Below are 22,900 nucleotides of genomic sequence, written 5' to 3' on the forward strand. Positions count from 1 at the left end.
GAGGATGCTTCTGATTTTAACTATATTTCTAAGGTAGAACTAGGCGGTTCTGGAGATTTGTTTAATGTATGATGTAAAAGAGAGATCCTGGTCAAACATGACACCAAGGTTCCTCACAGTAGAATCTGAAGCTAATGTTATGCCATCCAGGGTGGCTATCTGACTCAATAGTGTCTCTCTCAGATTTTTAGGCCCAACAAAAAGAATCTCGGTTTTATCTGAGTTTAGTTGAAGGAAGTTTTGGGACATCCAGGATTTGATGTCTTTTAAACAACCCTTAATTTTGACTAGTTGTTTTGTTTCATTTGGTTCCAAGGACATATATAGCTGAGTATCATCTGCATAAAAATGAAAATTAATAAAATGCTTTCTAATAATCTCACCTAGAGGAGACATTTATAGGCTAAACAGAATTGGACCCAGCACAGAACCCTGTGGAACTCCATAGCTAATCCTTGTGCGTGTGGAGAATTTATCATTAACATGAACAAACTGGAATCTGTTCAACAAATAGGATTAAAACCATCCCAATGCTGTTCCATTAATCCCGATTCTATGTTCTAGTGTCTGTAATAGAATGTTATGATCAATTGTATCAAATGCAGCACTAAGATCTAACAGGACAAGGACAGAACTAGACCATTGTCCGAAGCTAATAGAAGATCATTAGTGACTCTAACCAGAGCTGTTTCTGTGCTATGATGTTTTCTAAATCCTGACTGAAAATCTTCATACAGGTTATTCCCACTAAGGTGGTCAGATAATTGTTTAGCCACGATTTTTTCCAGAATCTTGGAAATAAAGGGTAAATTTGAAATGGGCCTATCGTTGGCTAGTTGTCCAGGGTCAAGGGTTGGTTTTTTCAATAGAGGTTTGACCACAGCCACCTTAAAAGCCTGTGGTACATAGCCTAGTTGTAAAGATTGGTTGATTTGATTTAATATGGATGAGCTGATTAAAGGTAGAACTTCTTTGAGTAATCTGGTTGGGATTGGATCTAAAAGACAAGTGGACGACTTGGAAGAGTTAATTATTGAGGTTAACTCCATATGAGTTATGGGGGAGAAGCTGTCTAGGTAAGACAGAGGATTTAATAAATTTAAAGTTGATGGATCTAGACAGTGCTTTCTGTCATTTGGAAGAAGTTGCTGCTGAATGTTTTTTCTAATGATGATAATTTTATTAGTAAAGTAGTTCATAAAGTCATTGCTGCTGAGATTTAAGGGGATAGTAGACTCAATACAGCTATGACTCTTTGTCAGCCTGGCTACAGTGCTGAAAAGAAACCTGGGGTTGTTTTTGTTTTCCTCAATTAGGGAGGAATAATATGTTTTTCTAGCAGGACAAAGTGCTTTTTTATATTTCATTAGACTGTCCTTCCATGCAATGCAGTTTACATTTATTTTGTTGGAACGCCACTGTCTTTCTAGTTGTCTAGTCCTTTGCTTCAGGCTGCGGATCTCTGAGTTATACCACGGAGCTAACCTCCTCTGATTTACTGTCTTCTTCTTTAGAGGAGCCACTGTGTCTAACATTGTACGTAGAGAAGCTGCAGCATCATCTACAAGACAGTCAACCTGTTCATAAGGATTAAGTTGACTGTTCTCTGTGTATCTACAAGACATTGAGGCAAAAGATGATGGAATCATCTGCTTGAATCTGGCAACAGCATTGTCAGATAAACATCTGCTATAGTAACATTTCTTTCCAGCTGTTATAGGGTCAGTTGTGCTAAATTCAAAAGTTAATAAGAAATGGTCAGATAACAGAGGGTTTTTGGGAAGAACTATTAAATTATCAATTTCAACCCCATATGTCAGGACAAGATCTAGGGTGTGGTTAAAACGATGAGTGAGTTCATTTACCTGCTGTGTAAAACCAATAGTGTCTATTAAGGAGTTAAAAGCAGTGCTGAGACAGTTGCTGTCAACATCTACATGAATGTTAAAGTCTCCCACTACAATGACTTTATCTGTGCTAAGAACTAAGTCAGATAAGAATTCAGGGAATTCAGTTAAGAACTCTGAATATGGAGCAGGAGGACGGTAAACAATACAAAACACAACTGGTTTCTGAGTTTTAGAGTCTGGGTGAGAAAGACTCAGAGTGAGGCTCTCAAATGAGTTATAACTATGTTTAGGTTTAGGAGTAATTAAAAAATCTGATTTATAAACTGCTGCTACTCCTCCACCTCTACCTGAACATCTTGGAACATGATAGTTGATGTGACTCATTGGAGTCGACTCATTTAAAGTAACATATTCATCCTGCTGCAGCCAGGTTTCAGTGAGACAGAACAGATCTATGTGATGGTCACTTATCAAGCCATTTATTAAAAAGGATTTAGATGAGAGAGATCTGATGTTTAATAAACCACACTTTATTAGCTTACTGTTACTTTGTTCTGTAAGAGGAACTGTTTTGATGTTTATTAAATTCTGGTAAGTCACTCCTCTTTGATTTGTTTGTGACTTGTATAGTTTAGGTGGTCGAGAAGCAGACACAGTCTCTATGCGATAACTAAGACTAAGAGTGGGTCGCGGCTGTAGAGAACATGCAGAGAGGCGTGTAAGACTGCGACTCTGCGTCCTGGGCTCCACTCTGAGTTGTCAAGCAGTGGGGGGACTAAGCAACATGGCCATGTTACTAGAAAGCAGAGAGGCTCCGTTCAACGTGGGATGGACGCCGTCTCTTCTAATCAGCCCAGGTTTTCCCCAAAAAGTGCTCCAATTAGCCACAAAGCCCACACCGTTTGCAGGACACCACCTAGACAACCAGCGGTGGAGCGATGACAGCCGGCTATACATGTCATCGCTGGTCACATTGGGGAGGGGTCCAGAGAAAACTACAGAGTCCGACATTGTTTTGGCGAACGAACACACCGACTCAATGTTAGTTTTAGTGACTTCCGATTGGCGTAACCGGGCGTCATTAGCTCCTGCGTGTAAATCCATTGTTTTAACACTGACAATTAGTAGATAATGTTTTATTTATTGTTTGCTCATGTTGCCATTGTTTTAAATTTAGTTAAAAGTTTTAGTTTTGAAATTAAAGTGTTGGAAATGAAATTTTGTTAGTTTCTCATAAGTGGAAAAAAAAACAAAAAAGTTCCCAAACCATCAGGTTATGACAGTGTCTCCCTCTGGTGGATGCTGTGAAGTATTGTCTTTGCTCCAGAGGTTTCTGTACAGAGTTGAGGTGTTTCCTGTCACTGTGGGCCTCACAGCACAGTAGTACACAGCAGAGTCAGACACTGCAGCAGAGGAGATCTGCAGATCCATCTTTGTTTTGTTCTCATTCATTGTAACAGTCAGTCCAGTTAATGGATTATTTAATATTTTTCCTGTTCCTAAATGAGACATGAGGAACTCTGGTGGTTTTCCTGGATACTGTCGGTACCAGAAGAAATAGTCGCTAGCAGTAGCTTTAGTGGAGTATGTGTAGGACAGAGTGACGTTGCTGCTTTCTTCACTGAAATCTTCTGCTCTGACAGGAGTGAGATCTCCACATCTGACACCTGAAGAAGAAACACGGTTGTTAAACATAAAGACACACATTATATTAAATACTATTTAAATGAATCTCACCTTTAATAAGAGTTAATGAAAACAGGAGCTGGATGAACTTCAACGATGTCATGTTTAATAAATGTAATGATTCGGTCTCTACTGAACTGTTGAATGGAGACGTTTGTCTCTCTTCTACATTCAGTCACAGCTCAGCTCCTCCCTGAATCTGTCTCCTCTCAAGTCTGTGTTTTCACTTCTGTTGATTCTAGAGTGTTTAATCCCAAACCATCAGTTTATGACAGTGTCTCCCTCTGGTGGATGCTGTGGAGCATTGTGTTGTCTTTGCTCCAGAGGTTTTTGTACAGAGTTGAGGTGTTTCCTGTCACTGTGGGCTGCAGAGCACAGTAGTACACAGCAGAGTCAGACACTGCAGCAGAGGAGATCTCCAGATCCACTTGATTTCTCTGGTCGTTCAGTTTAGCAGTCAGTCGAGGGTTTGAGGGCTTTGCTTGAATCACTTCAGGCTGTTTCGTATCAGTGATCAGGAGTAGATACTGAGGAGCTGATCCAGCATCCTGTCGGTACCACTGGAGATTATTAGCTTTAACGGAGTATTTACAGGAGAGAGTAACGCTACGACCCTCTGATGAAAACACTTCAGTTCTGATGGCAGTAATATCATCTTCGAGGCTGTTACCTAGTGAGGAAACAACAGGTCACATTTACATGTTCATTAACAGTTTAGTCTGTAAAAATAAGTGCTGACATGTAATTGTGCATATTTAAAATGTTCCAGTCTGAACTTAAGTCTAGACAATTTACATTAAATGTGTGAAGTTTAGAAAATGTTCAGTTTCAGGGTTTTTAACAACATACGTACCTACGAGAGCTGAAACGAACAGAAGTGCAGCGAGTGTGTCCATGTTCAGAGGTGACACACTGTTGTTGTGGGTCTGATGATCACAGCTGCAATCCAGCTGTGAAGCAGCCACATGTGCAGTCAGTAGGAGGAGCCTCGTACGTTGCTGTGAGAAACACTGGACCCCTCCTCATTTCTGCTTTTTGTGTCCGAGTGTCTTCAAACTGAATCTAACATCAAAACAAAGGCAACACAAAATAGATTCAACACAAAAGCTTAATACTAAAGTCCCTGAAGTGATAAAATAATTACTCCCTGAACTTTACACTCGTTGATAGTTTGTGTCCAGACTCAGTCGTTTTGCTTTGTACTGTGATGTCTGTTCTCATTTTGTTGATGAGCTACAGTAACATTCTCCTTCAGGATCTGAGTTTCCCTCATTTACAGCATTTCGCCCCGAAACAACAAACACCTTTGCAACATCAGCCAACATTTGACCTTAGATTTTTTTTGTCTTTGCTCCAGATGTTGCAGATGTTACAGACGTTCAGTAATAGACCCATGAGTCCACAGAACCTTATCCTGTACTTTAATAATGAAGATGATAATAATAATATTATCCTAATATGTGATAAATATAGCATATATTAATTATGTTAATACTTTTTTATTTAATTAAGCATTCTATCTCAATTTGTGAAGACCCACGGCTTCTTCCAGACTCATTAACCAACTTTGGTTGTAGCAAATGGTTAAAATACGTTATTTCCATAGGTCTGATTGGTTTAAAATCCATTGTTTTAACACTGACAGTTAGTAGAAAATGTTTTATTTATTGTTTGCTCATGTTGCCGTCGTTTTAAATTTAGTTTGAAAGATAGAGATGTAGAAAAACTGAGGGTCAAGTATTTGAAATTAAAGTGTTGGAAATGGAATTTTGTTTGTTTCTCATAAGTGAAAAAATAACTAAAAAGTTCCATCCCGAAATATCAGTTTATGACAGTGTCTCCCTCTGGTGGATGCTGTGGAGCATTGTGTTGTCTTTGCTCCAGAGGTTTTTGTACAGAGTTGAGGTGTTTCCTGTCACTGTGGGCCTCAGAGCACAGTAGTACACAGCAGAGTCAGACACTTGAAGCTTCTGGATCTTCAGAGGAACTGATGTACCTTCAATTGCAGCATCAAATCGTTCTTTTGGAAACTCTGGCGCATTGTCCACTGATTTTGAGAAACGCCTCAACATGTACTTTGGAGAATCGTGTACTTCTTGTTTGTACCAGAACAAATACGGCAGTCCACTACTTGTCTCAAATGTACAGTTGAGCGTAAGAGCGTCTCCTTCAGTAGCAGTGGCGTCTCCTGTTGTCTGGATCACTCTGTCTTCTCCTTTACACTCTGGGGAAGAACCGAACATGCAGAGGAAGAGACGATGAATAAAGATGATTAAAGGAGAACAATCAGTGGGTTTAATCACTTACTGAGACACAAACATGTCAAATGTAACAATCAAACCTGTTTATGCTCAGGACTCACTTCATGACTTTACATAGAACAATCAACTCTTGTTAGTTTCTGTCTCACCGTAGCAAAGAGCAGCCAGAATAATCCACAGCCAATGATCCATCTCTACAACAAGGTTGAAGTCAAGAGCAGAAAGAGGCTGATGTTCAACATTCAGTCTGAGAATTGTTCTGTTCAGTGCAGCAGTTATGACTGACACAGTGGTTGAACAGTGCAGAGGTCGTGCAGCTCCTACTGGATGACGTGTCCCTCTGGTGGATGCTGTGGAGTATTGTGTTGTCTTTGCTCCAGAGGTTTTTGTACAGAGTTGAGGTGTTTCCTGTCACTGTGGGCCTCAGAGCACAGTAGTACACAGCAGAGTCAGACACTGCAGCAGAGGAGATCTGCAGATGAAACTCCTTTGTTGTTTTGTTGTGTCTAAAAGACAACTTTTCTGTTTCCTCTGAATATTCTGCCATCAGAAGTCGTGGAGATGAACTGGACTTCTACTGGTACCAGAACAAGGAGTTCACAGAGCCTGAATATTTACAGGACAGAGTCACAGCGTCTCCTTCCAAAGTCGTCATCACATCTTTAAATGGTTTCAGTAAATCCTCACAGGATCCTGCAGAAAACAAACACATAGTTCAGCTCAACATCTGTTGTCTGAGTGTTGAGCTCATGAAATGTGTATTTAGTATCAGAAGGTGTAGAAAACTGAGGGAAACTCCACTTGTTAAACGTCTTCCATCTCATTTTACATCTGTGTTGATCACTCACCAGTTTGAAAGAAGACAATCAACATCCACAAGAAAAGCAGTGACATTATTTTCACCTGTAGTGAATCAACTATAGAGAAGACGGCAGCTCTTCACTTACTACATGAAGACTTTCATAATCAGCGTGATGAATGATCTCTGACTGTATCAGACCGTGTTGAATGGAGACACTTGTTCCTCTTCTACATTCAGTCACAGCTCAGCTCCTCCCTTAATCTGTCTCCTCTCATGTCTGTGTTTTCACTTCTCTTTGGTCCATTTCCTCCACATTCAGACAGCAAATAGCTTTTTGAGATTCAAGATTCCAAAAACTTTATTAATCCCAGAGGGGAATTATTTTGTACACTTTGATCGCTGTCACAGTTTTAGGAACACAATAAGGCAGAGAGATTAAAAATAAGAATGCTAACACATCTACACACACTCACATCTTCTTACTAGCTAAAGATTTGTTATACATGTTATTGCCCGGATGATCAACCCTTACAGAGAGAGGAGGAGTCCAGCTCCACCCCCAGAACAGAACCAGCCCTCCTGATGATTTGTCCAGTCTGTTACTGTCTGCTACAGTACATTCATGCTGCTTCCCCACAGAACACAGCCTAAAACACTGGACCCACAGACTCATAGAATATTACTAATACCTGATACTCTGTGATATCACTACCCTGGATACGTCCTACAATAGCAGAGTCAGTTGGACAAGTTTACACAATGTTTATAACAGGGATTTTAATCTCAGTTCAGAGTTTGTAGAGAGAAAAAAGATTTCAAAGGCTTTGTGCAACCATTCATGGAGTCAAAAAATAAAAGACTGGACGATCTGACCAGAGAAGTGTTGGAATTAAAAACGAGTATGCAGTTTACCCAGCAAGATGAGCATCAAATCAAACCAGCCATGGGAGAACAGAAAGAACAAAGTAAGGAAATGAGGGCTGATGTCTACAATACTTGTAAGAGTCTGTGTTAACAATAACAGATAAAATAGAGTACTTGGAAGCACAGTCCACAAGCAATTAAGGAGCCAGCTGGAGAAAGCTGGACGGAAGTGGAGTGTAAGGTGAAGGAAATACTGAAGGATAAATTGCAAATTCAACATGATATTGAGATGGAGCGGCTCACAGAGTAGGGAAACCTTCAGATCGTGGACCGAGGGCGGTGATGATAAAGATGATGAAAGAGAAAGATAAGGCACACATACTGCAACAAGCGAAGAAACTTAAAGAATCTAACATCTACATAAATGACTACACGGAGGCGAAGGTGAAGAAGACGAGAAAGGAGCTGATGCCGGAGCTAAGGGAGACCAGGGAGAGGGGAGACATCGCGTTCCTGTGGTATGACGGGTTGGTGACCCGACCTCGGAACGTGGACCCACAACCCAAGACCAGTACCCCGAGGCAAGGAGAGTATAGAAGCAAACTGCCTGCTAAGTTTCATGAAACTGGTTCAGTGTTGGATTTGCCAAAATGTGGACGCATGAAAACTGTCACTAATGAAGAAACATCAGTGGCTGTCCTCTTAGCAAGCAGTTTGCTAACTGTAGCATGGGAGATGGGTGGTCTCATAGGGTGTCTTGCATTGAAATCTGCATTCATCAGATATCAACACATTTTCGATCCACTCATCACGTGTCAGCCTCTTCAACATGTCAATGGTTGTGAACAAAGAGAAACCTGTAAATAACTTATAAAAGCATAGAGTTACGTTAAAATCAAGCACACCATTGTTTTTCTTGATGTGTCCTGTTGGATCCAAAATGTCCGACTTCAAAATGGCCACCGTGGTCACCGCCCAACTTCAAAAGTTTGCCCACTCACATATACTATTGTGCCACAAACAGGGCGTTAATATCTGTTATGGAAATTTTATATTATCCCTTAATGTTGATCATTTTCATTATTAATGCCGTAATAATGATCTGATTGTTTTTGATTCATGTTCATATTCATAAGTGTTGATCATTTACATCCTTAAACATTCTATGCATTGTTCAAGTATATTGCTGCAAGCCTCTGAGCAGAACAGAATGCTCCTTGAGTGAGCATTCTTCCTCTTTTGTCACCTTTGCTCATGTAGACTTGGCAAATTGTCCTGAAGTTTGAGCTCATGTGTGGAGGTTTGGTGTTTTCTGTAGGCTTTAAAACTCGAGACAGGAGGAGACATTTTCAGAGAACCTTGGTGTGCACTTTGTGTGAGCATCAACTTGTTCTCTCCACCCGGGTGCCTTTCTTTTCTTTTACCCATTCTTTTTTAATTTTTCTACATACATATGCAGAAATAAGTCGAAAACTAAGAGATGTCAGAACGTCAAAGGCGGCGGACCCACATGCACGGCACGGACAGGCAGGGATATGAATAACAAAAGGATTTTATTCCAAAACTCAGAGTCAGGATCAGGCAGGGTCATACACAGGTAAGCAGACAGGCTCAATGCAAGGGTTCGGGCAGGCTCAGTTCCGTGGACAGTAGAGATGTCCAACTCGAGACCTCCCACTCGACTCGATCTTCTGAAGCGGAAGTGTCGTCAAGCAGAATCTCGAGCGCGTTCCAAATCACGTGACCAATGAGAGCGAGAGGCGTCGATACTTCACGTGACTGCCGAGCGGCTTATCTGCAGTTTGAACGGATGGTTGTTTCAATATGTCAGACAAGCGGACCGGAGATGATCTATAAGATGATGGATGATCTATAAGATATACAGGTTTCAAGTTACAGATATCTGCAATGTATTTATGACAAGTTCAAAATGTAATTAAAGACTACAACCTATATTAGTCAGACATCAGCGGCTCTTCTCCAAAGCTGGAGAGGCGGTGAGAATGTGATTAAAGTCATGTTCTGTGGAAAAATAAAATAAAATAAAAGTCTTTGACTTAACTAAATGACAAACATGTCTCCTTAATGTAGTAATAAACAGAGTTGCAGAAGCACCAAATACAGCTTTAATAACATCTAACTATCAAAAATATTCACCAAATCAAGGCTAATGATATATTATTATCCACAGAGAAACACAATTACACACCTTTGATTAAATAACTTTTATTTGACAATAAAACATGGACTGTGATCCTGAACAACCACGTATCAGCGAGGGTTTGATGTCAGTCTGCTCTGATGCAGTTCTCACACACAACTAGCACATGTCGCTGTTCTGACTGTGTCAAATGGTGTCGAGTAATGTGTCGATTTCAGCCCAACTGCGTCATAGTTGTTCAATGATTCGTGAGGCTTCGATTTCGACATCTCTAGTGGACAGACCGGATTCGTTTACCGTGTTGGCAGAGATAGCAGTACCGATCAGGATCAGGCAGAATCGTAATCATAAGACAGGCAGGGTCATTACCAGATAAGTTCAGCAGACGAAGCAGGCAGGGATCAGGCAAGGCTCGGTAACGGTAGGCAAAACAAGATCGGAAACACGGGTCGAGACAAGAACAAAAACGCAGGATGACGGTGAACGCACGCGAACACGAACTAAACAATCTGGCAAGGTACTGGGGTGAGAGGTGGTGCTTAAATGCAAGGTGAACTGATTACTGATGACGTGCAGGTGTGGATAATGACCGGGTGAAGCAGGGAATAGCTGTGACATGACGTAAACCGGAAGTAAGGCTAGAACAGAAACAGCAACCGGGAGTACTACCAAAATAAAACAGGAAATGAAAACTGGAACCAAAACATGACGACATGGATGACAAACTAAGTCCTTACAAAATAAAACCCTAGAATAAAACCAGACAATACCGAAAATGAAGAACTCAAAATAGAACAAGGAGCAGGACCAGAGACTGTGACAAGAGACAGCTTTTTGAATTCTTCTTTTCATTGAGTCGTCAGAAGCTTTCTTGGTATTTTTTTTCCACAACATATCACCAACCATTCCCATTTTATTAAGGTGTATCCATTTAAATGGCCCACCCTGTAAAATGGAGGAAGTAGTAGACAAGTTTAATAAATTCTTTGTGAATATTGGTCCTGGTTTAGCCAAAAACGGTCAGGTTTTGAGATCATTTCCTGTTTTATTGTGTAGCAGTTCCGGTTTCCAGCCTCATCCTGTTAGCGCTAGCATTACTTCCGTTTATCATTACACGCACCTGTCTCGTATTAATCATCACTCACCTGGGTACTTAACCACCACCAGTCACCTCAGTAATTTGCCAGATCGTTGTATGCAAGTCGTAACGTTCCAGCAGTTCTCAGTTCAGCTTACCTCGTCATTGATCCTGTTCCGTATTCCTGACCGCCGATTTCTGCCTGATCCCGAATGGTACTATAGCCTCGTTTACTCTGTTGCTGAACCCTGCCTGTTACTGGACCTGATTAGTCTGCTCCGTCTGTACCTCAATCCTGTGCCTGCCTGTGTATGACTTGGACTGTTTGTGACTATGATTATTGCATTAAACCTTGGTTTTACCATCGATCTGTTGTCTTCACGCTGTGCATGTGGGTCCGATCTCTGCCTAAGCCTGATAAAAACATTGATACAGACAAAACATATGATTCCATAAATAATAATACAATTGAAAGGAGCATGATGTTTATGTTTTTGAAACCTTTAGCTGAAAAGGAAATTATAGAGATAGTGAATAAATGTGGTAACAAGGTATCTACTAATAGTGATGGTATCACCATAACAGTTAAGTGGGTAATTGAGGGGATATGCAAACCACTAACTCATATCTTTAACAGGTGATTTTGAATCGGGCAGTTCCCCAGTAGAATAAAAACAGCAAAAGTTAATCCACTGTATAAATCGGATGACAAGCAAAACTTCACAAATTATATAGTCGAACAGATTAGCATCATTGGCCATTACCAACATGATGGAGGACATTACAACTGCTATGGATGAGAAGAAATACACGATGGGAATATTTATTTACCTAAAAAAGGCAGTAAGAAGTTAGAAAGATATAGCATTACAGGAATGGCTCTAAAATGGATCAGAAGTTATGTGGCACAGATTTGTGATGTTGGGTGAATATCTATCAAGTGACTTAGACATTATGTGTGTAGTGCCTCTGAATTAGTGAAATCAGTTTTAATTGCTGATGACACTTCTACAGTATATGGGCATCGGGTAAAAACTTACAGCAACTCTCTGGACTAATTTCACAGGAACTTGAGAAGGTAAAGAAATGGTGTGACAGTAACATACAGAACTGTGCAATACAATACAATACTGTACTATCTCTGAACTTGGATAAAACTAAATTCATGGTATTTGGGAATCATAGACTAGATAACAAACTTCAATTGAAAACTAGGAGACCTAATATGGAAAGACTATATGAAATGAAATTTCTAGTTGTCATAATGGAGCATAACTGTTCTTGGAAATCTCATATTAGATATATATGAAACAACATGGCCAAGAACATATCTATATTGGCAAGTGTTCGAAATATTCTGGACTGGAAAGCGCTACATATTCTCTATTGTTTATTGATTTTACCATATTTAGACTATTGAGCTGAAAACTGGGAAAACACACACCAAAACACACTTGAACCATTAGATATATTAGAAAAAAGAGCGATTAGAATTGTGCATAAGATGGGATATAGGAATCATACCAATGTAGCTTTCATACAGTCTAAGTTAGTAAAATTCTTTGGTCTAGTGGAATACAAGACTGCTGTGTTCATGTATAAAGCCAGGAACAAATTATTACCTGTTGAAATTCAAAAACTATTTAAAGAAAAAACTGGGGGATATAATTTAAGGGGACAGTCAAATTTCACAATTCATGCTTAACGCACAACAAAAAAAAGATTTTTCTATAAGTGGAGTAAAGCTATGGCATAAATTGAATGAGAAAAAAAATCAGTAATAGAATTGATGTGTTTAAACACAAATATAAAGGCATGTGTGAATCAAGATAGAGGCAAGAACAAGCTCATTGATTAATTGGATAGAACATTATGGGAGTGGTGTATCAATATTACCATTCTGTAATAATTCTTTACTAAAATACTTTGTGATGTGTGTAAATATTGTGTCCAAATCGGCTTGGCCTGGTCAGAGAGATTTCTTTATGCTGTGATTTATTGGGAAAAAAAGAGAAAAGAGAGAGACTGAAATTTCTTCTAGTTGAATAAAAAATTAGAAAATGTTAATAGTGAAATTGTTGAAATTGAAAAGTCAAAAGTTTGCTATAGGTGGTGAGACAATGGTTTGATAAGGGTTGGCTCATGGAACCGAGGTCACAGATCTGAGCGCAGTCCACACCGTGAGAGATGGAGCTTAAAAGATGGAGCTTTTTTCGATCTACGAGGGACCCGGGTCTTAGTGGGGCATGACGTTGAGAAAGTACTTCAGGGTAGACTCTGCCTACAGGTCTGGTTGGTTCCCTTTGTGCGGAGACGTCCGTGGAAAGGAATTTGCTAAATTGTTCCAGCCATAACAGGAAAAATCGAAGGCAGGAAACCGCTGCACTCTGAAGGATGGGTTTGGGGCAATCCGAGTCTTTGCCAGCGAACAGTGCATTCAAAATGAATGAGGCGTACTGTATATATGATAACATATATACGCGGGTTTCATCAAACATCATGGATTTTAAAAAGGTGGATCAGTCAGTGTGAAAGACACACAGTTGTTTTAAAACTGCAAAAGAAAAAGGAAGAGACTGAAATGTCTGTTGAATTTGAATTATGTATATAAAACTTGTCATTAAACACAAACTAAACATTGAATTGGTATAAGTGGTTAAAATAATTATGGGTTGAAGCAATGATTAAAGGTGATGTCATGGGGTAGGACTTGATGCAGCGCTAATAAACTGTTCTGTGAGGCTGAATCAGGAGGAAGCATCAGCAGCAGAAAAGAACTGATGTCATTGTTCCTCAGCCTTCAACCAGGCTACAGCTGCCTAAGATGACTTTTACTGCATGTAAACCCAGAGGTGCTGGTAGCAGTGCCCACTGACACTGTTCATGTTGATCAGAGCTTTATGTGCAGCTCTGGGACATTTGGTTCAGTCTGTTCAGATGATTCTGTAATGATTCATACAGAATCAACAGTTGGTTTGTGGTTGATGCTGCTGCTCATGTGACTCCTCCCACAGTGTTTGATTGACAGCTGTAACCACAGAGTCTGATAAAACAGGAATGATCAGAATCCATGTGGTTTGAACACCACTTCCCTGCTCTTTGAAGACTAGTCAGATGTCTGTGCTCAGGTTTTTGTACGGCCTCTTCTACACTTTGTATCACTGTGTTTCTAGAGCACAGTAGTAGAGAGCTGTGTCTGCCAGGGTTAGTTTGTTTATGGTCAGTTTAGTGAATGAATCTGATGTTTGGGATGAGTAACGTTCATCAGGGATGTATTCTTCATCTCTCCTTGACTTTGCTCCTTTCCATAGAATAAATTGAGGAGCTTGAAGCTCAGAATCATGTTTGTACCAGTGGAGGTGAACACCACTTGCAGATGCGTCATAGTTACATCTGAGTGTGACAGATTCTCCTTCTCTTCCACTGACTTCATCTACTGCAGGAGAGATTGTGTCTCCCGCTGTTGGTCCTGAAGAAAGTAGAGAAATGAAGCCATTAGATGAACATGATCCATGAGACTGAGATGAGTCTGCAGTAAAATGTGACTGTACAGTGTTACTCTGTGGACAAGAATCCACAGATCAACATTGTGTTAAATGAGACATGATCAGTAGTAAACTCACCTGTAAAGTGAAACAAACAGAGACAGAGGTAAAGCAACATGTCGTTGGAGCAGTTGGAGCCAAACAGACAGTAGATGAACAATGTTCTTCCACTGCAGTAGAAGGAAACAAGTCAACAGCCTCTCTGCTGCACAGCCCTTCTCCTCAGCATCAGGAGGATTGTGCTTTGACTTCCTCCAACATTTCTGCTCTGGAGACACAGAGAAGCTCATTGGTTGAGCTGGACTTCAGTGGGCGGAGTCAGGTAATCAGCTCTTGCTGGTCTGTAGCTGAGGTTCAGTCACTGATGTTAAACGGAGTGGTTGCAGACTTTGTGTCAGTTATGTGATGAGTTTGTTGTAATGATGTTTGACAGTGCAGACAATCTGGCACAGGTGAATGGAAACAGCTACTGATGAACTACAGCTGAGACTGAAGTAAAACATGAACATGGCAGACGAAAACAGGACTTAACAAATAATATAATATATATAATAACACCTGGAAGTGGATTGAACTGTCTTAGTGTCCAGATTTCTACAGGACAAGTTTATAAAAACCTGCAACCAGACAATATAGCATCAAATTGTGGTTCACTGAGCTGCAGAACGTCCTGAAACACCAGGAAACAGCTTGTTCTAAACAGTAGGAACCACGTGACGAGACAGGAAGATTTTAATAAAGCGTCACAGGATGTGTGATGTAGTAAAACCGACATTATCAGAAGAAGTTACTGAATGACTAAAAAATGACAGAGGATGTTGAAATTGAATCCCCCTCTGTAGTTATACCTTAAATAAAAGAGACACAAACAAGTGAGACCTTCTTCAGGATTTTTACTTGCGCAGGAGTGAGCAGTTTACAGCACAGGCAACTTCCTCTCACTCAAAGAGGGAAGGAAGTACAGCTTCGTTATATGAATGGTTTCCACCCTGGGCCGGTGCATAATCACAGTACATGGGAAAATATTTCTTGCACCAAGCACATCAGATAAAGATGTTACAGTTCTGGACACACAGGTAGTCACTTTTATTGCAGAGCAGAAGGAGAAAGTGTCTGAAAAAAAAAGTCACAGCTAACGAGTCTTCAGCAAAAAAATGTTTCAATGATTAAAATGCAGTATATTTACAACAGAGGACTTAGAGTATTGATCAAGGAAACACTCTTGATAGAATGATGAACACGTTAAACTTGCATCATAACAAATAAAGTTCATCAGTAGATGAGTGATTGAAACCAAACTCCACAGATGAGTGTGTTCAAAATATCTCTGAGGACAAATAACAGCAAGAACAAAAAACAAAGAAGAACAAGAACATTGGGGAACCAGCGTTTGTGAACCTAATTGTTATTATAGCATAACTATTACCACTCAGGAGCTATAATCCCAGTTATCATGCTCCTTTCATATCCCCAACAAGACACAGATGTATTAGATGAGTTTCATAGTTGTTCAAGCATTTCTGGTCTGAAACTCCTAAAGTTTCTCACAGTGTCTCCCTCTGGTGGATGCTGTGGAGCATTGTGTTGTCTTTGCTCCAGAGGTTTTTGTACAGAGTTGAGGTGTTTCCTGTCACTGTGGGCCTCAGAGCACAGTAGTACACAGCAGAGTCAGACACTGCAGCAGAGGAGATCTCCAGATCCACTTGATTTCTCTGGTCGTTCAGTTTAGCAGTCAGTCGAGGGTTTGAGGGCTTTGCGTGAATCACTTCAGGCTGTTTCGTATCAGTGATCAGGAGTAGATACTGAGGAGCTGATCCAGCATCCTGTCGGTACCACTGGAGATTATCAGCTTTAACTGAGTATTTACAGGAGAGAGTAACGCTTCGACCCTCTGATGAAAACACTTCAGTTCTGATGGCAGTAATATCATCTTCCAAGCTGTTACCTAGTGAGGAAGCAACAGGTCACATTTACATGTTCATTAACAGTTTAGTCTGTAAAAATAAGTGCTGACATGTAATTGTGCATATTTAAAATGTTCCAGTCTGAACTTAAGTCTAGACAATTTACATTAAATGTGTGAAGTTTAGAAAATGTTCAGTTTCAGGGTTTTTAACAACATACGTACCTACGAGAGCTGAAACGAACAGAAGTGCAGCGAGTGTGTCCATGTTCAGAGGTGACACACTGTTGTTGTGGGTCTGATGATCACAGCTGCAATCCAGCTGTGAAGCAGCCACATGTGCAGTCAGTAGGAGGAGCCTCGTACGTTGCTGTGAGAAACACTGGACCCCTCCTGATTTCTGCTTTTTGTGTCCGAGTGTCTTCAAACTGAATCTAACATCAAAACCATGGCAACACAAAATAGATTCAACACAAAAGCTTAATACTAAAGTCCCTGAAGTGATAAAATAATTACTCCCTGAACTTTACACACATTGATAGTTTGTGTCCAGACTCAGTCGTTTTGCTTTGTACTGTGATGTCTGTGTTCATTTTGTTGATGAGCTACAGTAACATTCTCCTTCAGGATCTGAGTTTCCCTCATTTACAGCATTTCGCCCTGAAACAACAAACACCTTTGCAACATCAGCCGACATTTGACTCCACATGTTGCAGATGTTCCAGATCGTTTAATAATACACCCATGCGTCCACAGAACCTTGTCCTGTACTGTAATAATGATGATAATAATAATATTATCCTAATATGTGATAAATATAGCATATATTAATTAGATTAATACATTTTAATTAATTAAGCATTCTATCTCAATTTGTGAAGACCCACGGCTTCTTCCAGACTCATTAACCAACTTTGGTTGTAGCAAATGGTTAAAATACGTTATTTCCATAGGTCTGATTGGTTTAAAATACATTGTTTTAACACTGACAGTTAGTAGATAATGTTTTATTTATTGTTTGCTCATGTTGCCGTCGTTTTAAATTTAGTTTGAAATACAGAGATGTAGAAAAACTGAGAGTGAACTATTTGAAATTAAAGTGTTGGAAATGGAATTTTGTTTGTTTCTCATAAGTGAAAAAAAAAAAAATAAAAGTTCCATCCCGAAACATCAGTTTATGACAGTGTCTCCCTCTGGTGGATGCTGTGGAGCATTGTGTTGTCTTTGCTCCAGAGGTTTTTGTACAGAGTTGAGGTGTTTCCTGTCACTGTGGGCCTCAGAGCACAGTAGTACACAGCAGAGTCAGACACTGCAGCAGAGGAGATCTCCAGATGAAACTCCTTTGTTGTTTTGTTGTGTCTAAAAGACAACTTTTCTGTTTCTTCTGAATATTCTGCCATCAGAAGTTGTGGAGATGAACTAGACTTCTGCTGGTACCAGAACAGGTGCTCCACAGAGGCTGAATATTTACAGGACAGAGTCACAGCGTCTCCTTCCAAAGTTGTCATCACATCTTTAAATGGTTTCAGTAAATCCTCACAGGATCCTGCAGAAAACAAACACATAGTTCAGCTCAACATCTGTTGTCTGAGTGTTGAGCTCATGAAATGTGTATTTAGTATCAGAAGGTGTAGAAAACTGAGGGAAACTCCACTTGTTAAACGTCTTCCATCTCATTTTCCACTTGTGTTGATCACTCACCAGTTTGGAAAGAGACGATCATCATCCCCAAGAAAAGCAGTGACATTATTTTCACCTGTAGTGAATCAACTATAGAGAAGACGGCAGCTCTTCACTTACTACATGAAGACTTTCATATTCAGCTCCTCCTCTTTCATTGCTCTGTTTTTACTCGAGTGATTGAAGCTGTACAAATGACATCATCAACATTGTACAAAGTGCCAACCCGCTGCAGTGCCTTGTGCTCAGCAACACTACAGTTCCCAAAACAAACTGTTGTACTAGTGGTGAAGACGCTCTCTATCCCACTGCGGTAGAAGTTCACCAGAATGGCTGAAGACAGGTGATTCATTTTCATTGTCCTCTGTAGAGATGGATTTGTCAGTAATCCAGGACACGTTTAATGAGTTATGGGTTGATGTTGGAGACATGTTCCACTGCCATCATGTTGATCGATTGGGGTCTTGTGCCTCTGTTTGGAGCTCCTTTAGATGTGCTGGATGGCACTAAGTGCTGTGACTCCTTCTTGTAAGCGCTTGTAGTATATTTACGTATCATATCATATATTATAAGTACGCTGTGTCTGCCGAATCAACAATTTGTTCTGGTTATAGAACTGGTAACAGGTTGCAAACAGGTTGTCTGTTCCATAACCCTTGTATTTTGGCAGAGGCATTGTCTAAGGAATGTCTGTGATAGATCCAAGGAAACAGACATTTACTTTTAAATAAACACTTATTGTTGACCACTGGTATCAGGCCAGAAGTTAGAACGAAACCAGATCTCTAGCTGACGTAGGATCAGGGTCCATTAACTCGTGCCTCAGCCTTAGAGGGGCAGAGCCCCATGGACCGATGGATGACTTGTCTGGGATGTTGGGGTTCTCAGGCTTCACAGGCTTCTCTCCTCCTGCAGAGACTAGGTGACCTCTCACCACTGCTCTGTTTTTTCTTCCTTGCTGATAATATTATGTCACCACTTGTAATAAATTAAAATGTATCCGTTTAAACTTTAATGTAGTGGTGGATTGAGTTTGTCCATTTCATTGTTCTCATTGTTGTCCCTTATGAGGCCAATCACAGCAGTGTAGTCTGCAAACTTGAGGGTGTAGTTGAAACCATGTACAACTTTGCAGTTGTGGATGAAGAGTAAGTAGAAGAATGGGCTGAGTACACAGCCCTGTGGTACACCAGTGTTGAAGGTAATGCTGGTGGAGTGGTTGTGGCCTGATCTCTCATGATGAGTTCTGCTGGTGAGGAAGTCTAAAATCCAGTTGTAGAGGGAGGTGTTGACTTCATAACAATGGCAGTAAGTCCTAGGTAGTGGTATTATTATGATACTGAACATTTCAGTTTGTCCTTTGAGACAAACAGAAATACATATGACTGAAATGTTGAGTTGAATTACATTCTGATTTAAAAAATAATAATCAAAGAAGGAAAAAATGTTGTTGGATGAGTTTCCTGTCAGTTGTTGTCGTCCATGTCAAACGTGCCATGCCGACTATTTAGTTCCATTTTCTCATCTAGTCCTGTGAGCCAAGGTTTCTTGCCAATAGTATTTTTTTCTCCAAGTTCTCCGTGTTTTAGTCTTTTGTGTATGGGAGTGTTTTTGGTTGTTTTGATCTTTTATTAAACATTTTTGCCAGTTTCTGTAATTGGATACATAACTTTATTTTCAACATGTCCTGCCATTTTCAGGCAGACCTTAACAGAATGAGTCTCGTTTTAGTTGTTTGAGCATTTCTCGTCTGAACTCCTAAAGTTTATCACAGTGTCTCCCTCTGGTGGATGCTGTGGAGCATTGTGTTGTCTTTGCTCCAGAGGTTTCTGTACAGAGTTGAGGTGTTTCCTGTCACTGTGGGCTGCAGAGCACAGTAGTACACAGCAGAGTCAGACACTTGAAGCTTCTGGATCTTCAGAGGAACCGATCTAATGGTTGAATTCAGTATGGATGAAAATCTTTCCTTAAATTCGTCCTCTGTTCTTCCTTCGCCAATCCTAAAGTTGCTCATGATGAATCTTGGTCCGTTGCTTCCATCCTGTTTGTACCAGTACAGATAGTCATTGGATGAACTGCTGTTATAGAAGCAGTCCAGTGTTACTGCCTGTCCCTCAGTAGCAGTCACGTGTCTTCTTGGTTGCAGCACATTGTCTATTTGTGCCCTGCATTCTGCAAAACATCAACAAGCTTTGTGTTCGCTGTTAGAGAATCATGTCAGAATCATGTGGATATGACAGAAACACAGTGTGTTCATACCAAGGCACATGGCAGCCAGCAGCACTGACATGAAGACAGGCATCGTATCTGCAGGGTTGAAGTGTGAGCTACAGCAGGAAGAGCTCAGCTGTGACCTCTGGGTTAAGAAGGAGGAACGTGATCAGTGATGAGGCTCATTCACAGCCCTGCGATACTCCCCCTACTGACGTCTACGCACTCAGAGTTTGTACCTCTGTTCTTTCCTGGTACTGCTTGTCCTGTACCATTAGAGCTTTAAGCTGGTGCACATTGACTTTGTTCACTAACAGACAGTTCAACACTAAATTACAACCCGCCTTTACTAAATCCAACACAGCTCTCACCTTCCTTGGACATGAGTAAAACCAAGGTTTCCATAGTTGAACTCAGGCATGTCCAAAACCCAGCCTGGGGCCCACTCACAGTGGTCAGGATCCATTCTCTCAGTTTAATAATGTCTTATTTCTGGCCAGCCCTGTCAAAAGGAATAAATGACTCATAAAGTTACACTACGAGACTAAATATGCTGACGAAGAGCTAATAGGGAGAGCATCTTGAGCAACAATAAGCTTCTCTGGTTTCTTTTTTCTTTTCTTCTCTGGTCAACGATTCTTGACACTCGTGAGTCAAGGGAAAATATCTCAGTCTCAATCTAGTTGATCCCAAACCATCAGTTTATCACAGTGTCTCCCTCTGGTGGATGCTGTGGAGCATTGTGTTGTCTTTGCTCCAGAGGTTTTTGTACAGAGTTGAGGTGTTTCCTGTCACTGTGGGCCTCAGAGCACAGTAGTACACAGCAGAGTCAGACACTGCAGCAGAGGAGATCTCCAGATCCACACGTTTCTCTGTTTTATTGATGTGAGCTGGGAAAACAGAACCAGTTGGATGAATTAATCCTCCCTCTGTGATGTAGAGCAGGAACTCTGGTCTGGATCTGTGGTGTTGCCGGTACCACTGGATGTTGTAGATAGAACCACTATATGTACAGGTCAGGTTGATGTTTCCTCCTTCTGTCACAACGGCTTCAGCTTTTTCTGGATTTATACTGTTCATGGAGCCAATGGCTGCGAAAAAAGTGAGATTAATGTCAGATAGTTTATTAGAGACTCCACCACCAGACGACTGGACTGATGCTCTTCACTTGGTCTCACATGGTCCATGAATAAACATTATATGAGCGATATAACATCAAATATATTGACCAACAAGTTACTGGTTTGGTGTAAACTCACCTGTAAAGTGAAACAAACAGAGACAGAGGTAAAGCAACATGTCGTTGGAGCAGTTGGAGCCAAACAGACAGTAGATGAACAATGTTCTTCCACTGCAGTAGAAGGAAACAAGTCAACAGCCTCTCTGCTGCACAGCCCTTCTCCTCAGCATCAGGAGGATTGTGCTTTGACTTCCTCCAACATTTCTGCTCTGGAGACACAGAGAAGCTCATTGGTTGAGCTGGACTTCAGTGGGCGGAGTCAGGTAATCAGCTCTTGCTGGTCTGTAGCTGAGGTTCATTCACTGATGTTAACGGAGTGGTTGCAGACAGTGGGCGGCACGGTGTTGCAGTGGGCAGCACCGCCGCCTCACGAACCCTCTGGGTTCGATTCCTGGAGGTGAGAGAACCCCGTGTTTGCGTGGGTTCTCTCCGGGTTCCTCCCACAGTCCAAAGACGTGCATTAGGTTGATTGGCTCTCTCCATTAGCCGTAGGTGTGAGTGTGTGTGTGAATGGTTGTATGTCTCTGTCTTGCCAGATGTATAATGTCAGATGTGGATCCACTGAGCTGCAGAAAGAAAGCTGAAGAAAAAGAATGCAGTTAGATCATTCTTGCTTTAGTTGTTTGGATGTTTCTGGTCTGAATTTGTGAACCTAAATTATTGCATGATTATCTCCACTCAGAGGCTATAATCCCAGTTATCATGCTCCTTTCATATCCCTAACAAGAAACAGGTGTATTAGATGAGTTTCATAGTTGTTCAAGCATTTCTAGTGTGAAACTCCTTAAGTTTCTCACAGTGTCTCCCTCTGGTGGATGCTGTGGAGCATTGTGTTGTCTTTGCTCCAGAGGTTTTTGTACAGAGTTGAGGTGTTTCCTGTCACTGTGGGCCTCAGAGCACAGTAGTACACAGCAGAGTCAGACACTTGAAGCTTCTGGATCTTCAGAGGAACTGATGTCCCTTCAATTGCAGCATCAAATCTTTCTTTTGGAAACTCTGGGGCGTTGTCCACTGATTTTGAGAAACACTTCAACAAGTACTTTGGAGAATCGTGTACTTCTTGTTTGTACCAGAACAAATACGGCATTGGGTCACTGGTCTCAAATGTACAGTTGAGCGTAAGAGCGTCTCCTTCAGTAGCAGTGACGTCTCCTGTTGTCTGGATCACTCTGTCTTCTCCTTTACACTCTGGGGAAGAACCGAACATGCAGAGGAAGAGACGATCAATAAAGATGATTAAAGGAGAACAATCAGTGGGTTTAATCACTTACTGAGACACAAACATGTCAAATGTAACAATCAAACCTGTTTATGCTCAGGACTCACTTCATGACTTTACATAGAACAATCAACTCTTGTTAGTTTCTGTTTCACCGTAGCAAAGAGCAGCCAGAATAATCCACAGCCAATGATCCATCTCTACAACAAGGTTGAAGTCAAGAGGAGAAAGAGGCTGATGTTCAACATTCAGTCTGAGAATTGTTCTGTTCAGTGCAGCAGTTATGACTGACACAGTGGTTGAACAGTGCAGAGGTCGTGCAGCTCCTACTGGATGACGTGTCCCTCTGGTGGATGCTGTGGAGCATTGTGTTGTCTTTGCTCCAGAGCGTGCTCCAGCG

General features: G+C 40.9%; 1 long non-coding RNA gene and 5 gene segments (V, D, J or C); all 6 read right to left on the bottom strand.

Annotated features, from left to right (window-relative positions):
* Positions 1-3,645: 3,645 nt before the first annotated feature.
* On the bottom strand, positions 3,646-5,018 carry LOC114844990 (T cell receptor alpha variable 17-like). The segment is given in 2 exon segments: positions 3,646-4,206; positions 4,390-5,018. Coding segments are annotated over 2 exon segments (447 nt in total).
* A 167-nt stretch (positions 5,019-5,185) lies between these two features.
* LOC114844778 (T cell receptor alpha variable 18-like) lies at positions 5,186-6,140 on the bottom strand. The segment is given in 2 exon segments: positions 5,186-5,760; positions 5,947-6,140. Coding segments are annotated over 2 exon segments (441 nt in total).
* A 2,841-nt stretch (positions 6,141-8,981) lies between these two features.
* On the bottom strand, positions 8,982-10,583 carry LOC129603253 (uncharacterized). The gene is made up of 3 exons (XR_008692988.1): positions 9,673-10,583; positions 9,414-9,485; positions 8,982-9,333 (listed from the first exon to the last, which is right to left on the bottom strand). It is a non-coding gene; the product is annotated as an uncharacterized LOC129603253 (long non-coding RNA).
* A 4,524-nt stretch (positions 10,584-15,107) lies between these two features.
* LOC114844995 (T cell receptor alpha variable 21-like) lies at positions 15,108-17,208 on the bottom strand. The segment is given in 2 exon segments: positions 15,108-16,192; positions 16,376-17,208. Coding segments are annotated over 2 exon segments (444 nt in total).
* Positions 17,209-18,741: 1,533 nt separating this feature from the next.
* Positions 18,742-20,243, bottom strand: LOC114844988 (T cell receptor alpha variable 38-2/delta variable 8-like). The segment is given in 2 exon segments: positions 18,742-20,002; positions 20,090-20,243. Coding segments are annotated over 2 exon segments (447 nt in total).
* Positions 20,244-20,664: 421 nt separating this feature from the next.
* LOC114845003 (T cell receptor alpha variable 12-3-like) lies at positions 20,665-21,626 on the bottom strand. The segment is given in 2 exon segments: positions 20,665-21,132; positions 21,301-21,626. Coding segments are annotated over 2 exon segments (426 nt in total).
* Between the last annotated feature and the right edge of the window lie 1,274 nt (positions 21,627-22,900).

The sequence above is a fragment of the Betta splendens genome, chromosome 17, assembly GCF_900634795.4.
Source record: "Betta splendens chromosome 17, fBetSpl5.4, whole genome shotgun sequence".
NCBI lineage: Eukaryota > Metazoa > Chordata > Actinopteri > Anabantiformes > Osphronemidae > Betta > Betta splendens.